The sequence below is a fragment of the Labeo rohita genome, unplaced genomic scaffold (assembly GCF_022985175.1).
Source record: "Labeo rohita strain BAU-BD-2019 unplaced genomic scaffold, IGBB_LRoh.1.0 scaffold_1737, whole genome shotgun sequence".
Classification (NCBI taxonomy): Eukaryota; Metazoa; Chordata; class Actinopteri; order Cypriniformes; family Cyprinidae; genus Labeo; species Labeo rohita.
Window position 1 is genome coordinate 1959 of NW_026127931.1, and position 8289 is coordinate 10247.

The following is an 8289-nucleotide window of genomic DNA, read 5'->3' on the forward strand; positions in this document are numbered from 1 at the left end:
ATGATACTGAGTGAATGCTCCTGACACACATTATACATCCATCAAATATTTTTACTTCAAACTCACTATATTCAAGCCTCAGCCCAATCAGAAGCACCAGTACTTACATAGAAACCTACACAAAGTAGCCAGAAAGAAATGCTAATTTTAAAGAAATGCTAATTTTAAAGAAATACGTCAGATGGATTTAGAAGCTTTTGCATCTGAACTCTTCGTATCTAAATACATTTCCAGTGCAAAGCAGAATCTTGTTGGCACACAACCTTTCTAAAAGCAAACTGTCTCTGTCTTTCACTTACAGTGGTTTAGTTTACAGAATGTTTGAATGAGACTTTAGTAATTTCTGACAATATTAGCATTAGCACTAGAATAAGGTCTCATTTATTAACACTACTTGGTGTTATAATGCATGACTTGTCTGAAATAGAAACCATGACTGTTGCTGGTGACTAAAAATAAAATAAGCAATTTTCTTACCAGGTCATTTCATTAACTAGCCCCACTCACTAATTTCTTAAAGTAATTAAACTGAAATTACAAACATTGAATAAAAACCTATTTTATACCATGAACAATCTCTCTGTGTATGAATATGTATAACCTTTTGACCCAGTCCAGGTGTACTTTCAAACGAATTGGTATGACGTAACGCATCTTTCGTTCGCAGAAATCACGTGACTTGGTCGGTTTGACACGAGTCCATTATCAGTGCTCTGAATCACTGCTATCATTCAGATTAGATGCGGTCAGAAGCGACAAATAAGTATGAGGATCCTTTCCTTCATTTTTTGGGTTTTATTACTAGTGGACGGTAAGTCACATTTATTTTTTATTAGGCTATATGTATTAATATTCAACACTTTCGGTTTCAGTATAAGGCGGATACAGGAAATGAGCATTTGCTGTTATATTCTGATTTTAACATCTCCAGTGTTTTTTTTTTTTAACATACGAACCTGTATTACTTTTCAAACAAATAGACGTTGTGGTAAATCACACAGCACAAATGCGAGCGTGTTTTGGGGGTAAAGTGGTTGTGCATGTGTGTTTGGTGATTATATACATTAGAGGGCGCTGACGGCCTGTAATATTCTGCATGTCATGCGTGAATACGTCTGTTTAATGAATAAATGTAATTCTGGTTTACTCCCAGGTTTTGTCAATAGCAATTTTTGTACTGTACTTGAAACTAATGTGCACAGTTTACTCTTTTTTTATTATTTGTATGAGATAAATATGACAGCCTGTATTCAAGTTTGAGCATATGTTTTTGTTTTTAATGTGGTTTAAGCTCACTGTAGCTAGGCCTAGTATTCGTATGTGGTGGGCATAGCGTCTATGACGCTGATTTTTGCCTAATATGACATGTTTCGCTTCTTCAAACTGTGCTGTTGAGTCACCACTGTAAAATTCAAATACGTGTTTGTTTGTTTGTTTGTTTGTTTGTTTAAATGGACAGCACTGTTGTTTGAGCTGGTGCAAGAACAGAAATTTCGTTAAAATAAACATTACATCAAAGTTTGTATATGGCATCTAATAATGCATTATTGCATTAACATTAAAAGTGCAAAAGGTGACATCTGAGACTGTAAAATACTTATGTTTATAGACATCAATTCTTGTGTAGTTAATTTTTATACTTTTTTTTTTTCCAGTTTCTCCATCTGGTCATGTCAAAACCGACAAAGACTCCAACAGGGCAAACATAGAACAGTATTCTGACATGAGTATGTTTTCGCTTCCCTTTCATTTTTACTATTTATAAAATTTTATTCCAAGTACACAAGGTATATAGGCCTACAGATAAATTGTAATTTATCTATAAATACATATTATTCTTAAAATATAATTAGCTTAAAAATGAAAATGTTGTCATTGTTTATTTTAAATAGCACAAATATTAACATTAACTGGGATTTCTCTTTGCAATAATGCTCCTGTTTGTTCTACAGATGTGTTTGTTGCTGTAGCAGATGGAGTGGAGACAATAATAGTGATGGAGGGAGATTCTGTCACTTTAACCACTAATGTTACTGAAATAAAAAGCCATGATACAGTACTTTGGCTATTTAGAGATATTATCATAGCTAAAATGAATAAAGAAGCTAAAATGTACAATACATCCGAGGAAGAGAGATTCAGAGACAGACTGGAGCTGGACAAACAAACTGGAGATCTCACCATAAGAAACATCAGAACTGAACACACTGGACAGTATCAGCTAAAGATCAAGAGCACAACTGAGACATCGAAGAAATTCAGTGTTACTGTCCGTGGTGAGTAACTCAAGTCTTAAAATAATTGTAAACTGATAATTATCTATTCAAAGGGGCAGCATGCAATTTCTAGAAACGCTGTTGAAAGTGGATCAAACTGAACACCACAACACTGTAGCCAATTCGGAGTAGCTGTTTAAATTGTGAGCAAGACACAGCTCACTTCTACCAGACAACTTGGGCAAACTCATGTTCATTTCTAAGGCTGTTTACATTATAGGTTACTTATTTTGTTTGTGTTTTGATCCCCTAGGTGTCATTAGATTTTGATGCTTTTTTTTTTTAGCCTATTCAGTTGAACCCACTGAATTCTTTTGGTAGAAAAGCCAAAAGCTTTTTTCCCCCTAAGTGAAATTATGCCTTTTAAATTTGAATATAATTCGATATTCAAAAAAATTTAAGTACAATATTCAAATTTAGCTTTTCGGCCATTTTGACAGCCTTAATTTAGGGTTTGATACTTATCCCCTGACCAAATAAATTATGGTTTAAATGAACAACTAGGATAAGAGTCAACTAGGATAATCTTTAGATGTGGACAGCCCTACATATTTTAAGAAAGACTGTAGATAGAGAGCTGGCTGAGAGACATTACAAAAGAGAAAAGGTCAGAAGAATATCAGTGGAAAAAGACTTATGATCAGGCAAGAGCATTAGGAAGTGCATTAATATTGGAAAAGCCAGTGTTGAAGAAGCTGGAAGGCCTAAATACAGATGTAGAGGTTACATTGTGTCTGCTTCATATGCGAGTAACACTGACTTGCTATGCTTCACAGAACCAAGATATGTTGTTGTTGTAAATGTTATCAATATGGACAGTTAAGTGTCTTTACTTGTCTGGAGCTTGTGTGCAAACTCTTGCTTGTATACTCTTGTGTACTGTTTTTTTCTTTTTTCTTTTTTGTTCTTCCTTGTCTTTCGTTCATCTGAAACTTCACTTTAGCTATGTTAGAGAAACATCCGCATTCACGTTATACGTTTGTTCATTTTGGGGTACAACAATGTGTTAATTATTTCATTCAATTCCTATATTTACTGTTTCTCAGAAATCGCTTACTGTTGTAATTGTCTGACAACAATTCAGCTGCTGTGAAATGATCTGCGCTGCGTTTCTCAAAAGCATCACAAGCTAAGTTGATTGTAGAGACCATTGGTGGCAATGGTTTTACATCTACTTAAAGGGGTCATCGGATGCTAAGTTCACTTTTACATGTTGTTTGAATATTAATGTGTGTTGGCAGTGTATGTACAAATCTGCCCTATGATAAAAATCCATGCAGTGGTTTTTAATTAATCTGTAAAAATAATATCCCCTTTTTCAAATCAAGCCATTCTCAGATGCCTGTTGTTGTGGTGTCACACCGACAGAGGCTGCTCCCACGATAGTTGATTGACATGAGCGTCTTACCTAAGATCAGTTGTACCGGTCCGCCCTCTTTGTTTCGATGCCGGAGCAGAGATGTAAGTTAGACAAGAATATCTCAGATTGAGCGACTGAGGTGTCATCATTTACTCCTGTAGATGAAGATGCAGTAGATTACACTTGTTTGTGAAGGGAATGCGCCTCCTGATCTACATATATCCATCTATGTCCATGGGAATCATTCGTAATTCAGCTTCACTTACAGCAGAAGTGTGTATAAGGGTTTTGTTTTATAAATCTTTGCGATCGCCTTTCCTAATAATGTGCTAGTTAGCATATTTAGCGGCTAAATGTGGCTAAAGTAAACAGTCTTGTTCCACCACAGAGTGGAGAGAGGGGCAGGGTGAGAAGAGCTCATTTGCATTTAAAGCAGCCTCGACCAGAATGAGATGATTTTTGCAGAGCTGATTTTGGCAAGGTAAAAAGAGTGTTGTTTTACTCAACCATTGATCAATTTTTAACCAAAGTATATTATAGACTTTTCATTAAGACCCTAAAGAATCATATCAACTTGTGGAAAATGGGCATCCGATGACCCCTTTAAGGTTATGATACTATTGGGAAATGCAGCCCAGGTCTCACCTTTATAGACTGAATTGGATTTTTCTTCTGTAAAATAAATAGTTAAAAATAAAAGCAGCAAACAGCAAAGACATTCAGTGTACACTGTGTTTATTCTAAGCAAAACTTGTAATAGAAAAATTGTAACAGAACTGGGGTGGAACTTTAAAATTAACTATAACAGTCAGACAGGTAGGTATAGGTAAGTAGGACAAGAGAGTTAATAGACTCAATGCAATCCAGCCACACAGTATGGTAATGTGCACCACTTATTAACAAGTATATGTACAAGTGTGGAAATTACTAATAGCAATTTCAGTTTAATCTCAATTCAAAAACTGCTTATGTGTTTGTTGCCATGACAGATGAAGTGGCGTCAGTGTCACTGATGGAGGGAGATTCTGTCATTCTACAGACTGATGTTACTGAAACACAGGGAGGTGATCAGATACTGTGGAAGTTTGGAGGCCAAGGCACCCTCATTGCTAGCTTAAATGGCACTATTGATGCTAGATGGAAAAACATGATCAAATTGAATGATCATACTGGAGACCTCACCATCAGAAACATCCAAACTGAACACGCTGGAGACTATCATTTGGAGATCAACAACAGCAGCACGATCTTACACAGGAAATTCCATATTGCAGTTAGTGGTGAGTGGCTCAAACTTTTCTATAATGTATTATATATATATACATATATATATATATATAAATCTATTGGGCTCTAAAATGATCAGATTATATTTTATGATCATTCAGAGAAGTTTAAATGCTCAGATTCACACCTTGTTTTTTATTGACATAGACAAAAATGGCCATTATAGTTGCTACTTGTTCTCATGACGAAAACATAACTGTGGGAACTTTTACAGAAGATGCAAAATATGTACCAATAAGTACATATCACTGCCGTTTCCAACTGAAATTTACACTAGAGGCGCTAAACAGTGAGCACTTGTAATCGTTTTCATACACAGTTATGATTACAGCTCCATTTGTTTCGCTTTCTAAATCAGACAAGCTTGCTCAGCCAGCACAGAACTGGACTTGGGATGTGGAATCCTTGGGTATGAATCCCATGAAAAAAATTACTGACTACAAAGTAGCTGAAAGATGAGAGATTGAAAAACAAGATAAGGGCCGCTCACATGTCACCCCTAAAAATGTGTGGAAAATGCTATGCACACTGCTTTCTTCTTCTTTCCAAAGTGCCCTTGTAGCTTGCACTCCCGTGCGTCCATTATGAGCGAGCATACTGCGTGTCTACATTTCAAATAATGAACTTCAGCTTGCAAAAGATGTGACATTTGAATGCCCCCCCTAAAACGGCATGCTTGCAATTGCATTTTTTACATCACATTTGCTTTTGTTCATCTGGCAGGTTTAGGTGTAGTGCAGATGGTATATTATTTTAAAATGTCACTGAGTTTTACAGTTATAGCAATGGACATTTTAAGAACTACAGTGAAACAAACAAACCCAATGTCACATAAAACGTTCCATATGTAAGTTCATCTGTTCCGGAGGGGAAAAAGAACTCTCATTTAGCGCCACTCAGTGGACATTTCTCATCAATTATGTCACAAAAGGTACATGGTGGTACATATTTTGCATCTTGTGAAACATTTCCCACAAGTACATTTTCGTCATGAGATCAGGTTGTATATTTATATTTGTATATAACTGCCATAATTTCTCAGCATTAGCCTATTATTCAAGTGTAAATGACAGTTGCTAGCTTTCAGGATAGTTCACCCAAAACATGAAATCTTTGTCATTATTAATGCAACCACATGTAATTTTAAATAGTATCACTTTTCTTAATCTGTGGAACATAAAAGAACATTTGAGTAGCCAAAATGGTAGCCAAAAACAGTTTGGGTACCAACATTCTTCTCAATAGCTTCATTTTGTTTGACAAAAGAAAGAAAGTCATTCAGGTTTGGAATGCCAAATAAATATAAAATATATTACATAATTTTCTGCCCATCTGTCAACATTTAATGTCTTCAATAAGGTCAGAAGCAAAAAATATCATTATTGTTGATCTATTACAGATCTCCCCCAGAGTTCACATTGGCAGACAACTGGTCCAGTGTTGGCATTCATTGTTGTGATCCTAAGCGTGATCGTTATCGCAATCTGCATTGGGATCAAGATGGGTAGGGTTAAAGTATGTTTGTCCTGCAAGAAGAGTAAGTAAAATAAGTGTAATTCAAGCATGAAAGGTTTCTTTTGACTGTAGACTGTTTTAATTAAGGAAATAATAAAAACACTCCATTGGTGTTGTAACCTGACACATTCAAAAGACAGAAAATGTTTGGCTTATAAGGAAAAGCTAGAAATTTCTTGGTAAATTAATGAACAGTTTTTAAACTGGAGTCCATCTGTTTTGACTCAGCATTAAATGCTCAAACAAACAGATCAATGTTTTGATTGTCAAAGAGCCAGTGTTTCAGAAATGAACATATAAACAGCTTATTAATTATAGTCATGTCTGCGTATTATACTAGGAAAACATTTTAACATCAAAACACTGCACACATCTCCTTTCAAGTGTCATGTATATTGATTTTTCCATTTGACAGAAAATCACCTAAAAAAACAAACAAACAAAAAAACATTTCCTCACTTCATTGGTCGACTCAAGTCATTTCTTCAAATTTGTGTAGCTGTAGCATTAACATTACATCAGCACTATTTCTTTGTCTCCTTTTAACTTTGTCTCCTTCTAACTAGTGATTCTTTTCTTTGTTTTATTATAGATGGAGAAACAGATACAGACACTGATACAATGGAGCCATTAAACACAGATGCCCATCAACAGTAGTTCATAGTCGGTACACATTAATGGTGTTTGAAAATCAACTATTTTGCACTGTGAAAAGGAGTTCAAACTTTCATTTTTGTTGGCATAAATAGAAAACGGTGCTTTCGTTTATTATTAAGTTGAAGTTTGTCATTCAGATTCATTCCTTATCTGTAAAGAAAGTTTAGAAACATTTTTTTTTTTTTTATGTGTATAGTTTGAAAGGGACATGGAGGAAAAAAAAGGGGAGATAAGAGGAAAAATGTCAATCAAGAAACTTTGTTTGCTTACAAAATGTTTGCACTCCCCAGAAAAAGTTTGCTTTTGCTCACAAAATATTTGTTCCCCAGAGAAACTTTGTTTACTCACAAAATCTTTGTGTTCCTCTGAGAAACTTTGCATTTGCTTACAAAAATGTTTACGTTTGCTTACAAAATGTTTGCATTCCTTAGAAAAACTGTTTTCATTTGCTCACAAAATGTTTGCCTTAACTTACAAAATGTTTATTCCTTAGACTAGAGAAATTTTGCATTTGCTCATGAAATGTGTTCCCAGAGAAACCTTTTGTTTGCTTGCAAAATGTTTGTGCTTCCCCCGAGAAAAAAATTTTTGCATTCCCTAGAGAAATTTTGCTTTTGCTGACAAAATTTGTTCCCAAGAAACTTTGTGTTTGCTCATATTACATTTCCCGAGAAACTTTGTATTTGCTCATGTTTTGCATTCCCCAAAGAAACTTTGCGTTTGCTCACAAAATGTTTGCACAAAGTTTCCTGGGTGAATGCAAAAGTTTAGTGAGGGAACACAAAGGTTTTGTGAGTGAACGCAAAGTTTCTTGTAGGGAATGCAAAACTTTTGAGAGAGAACACAAAAGCATAGATTTCCACCATATCCTTTTAGGGGCTCCATAAAAAAAGTACACAGAAAATGTGGGATTTAAAATTATTTTAAAACTGGAAAACAAACACCAAAAAACAAAAGTATTTGAAAAGTGTTAAAATGATAATGTTAACTCTTTTGTACACAAAGTCAGCAAGGTAAAGCATCGGTAGCATTAAAGGAAGAGCATGAACAAGATCATTCTCAAATCATGTATTGTCAAAAATAGCATACAGGTACTGATTTTAATGTATAACTTATATTACTGCATGTTCAGTAAATACTCCTACACATGTATGCATGACTACATCCAGCATGTTGACGTCATGAAATGCCCGC

The 8289-nt window shown here is 35.0% G+C and overlaps 1 protein-coding gene across 1 annotated transcript; it reads left to right on the forward strand.

The window, feature by feature from the left end:
- The first annotated feature begins 670 nt into the window (after nucleotides 1–670).
- LOC127158857 (uncharacterized) lies at nucleotides 671–7282 on the forward strand. The gene is made up of 6 exons (XM_051101829.1): nucleotides 671–811; nucleotides 1656–1727; nucleotides 1953–2276; nucleotides 4626–4916; nucleotides 6323–6460; nucleotides 7031–7282. Exons 1-6 carry the CDS (start codon nucleotides 766–768, stop codon nucleotides 7093–7095), a joined length of 936 nt encoding a protein of 311 aa, XP_050957786.1. The 5' UTR covers nucleotides 671–765; the 3' UTR covers nucleotides 7096–7282.
- Nucleotides 7283–8289: the final 1007 nt, after the last annotated feature.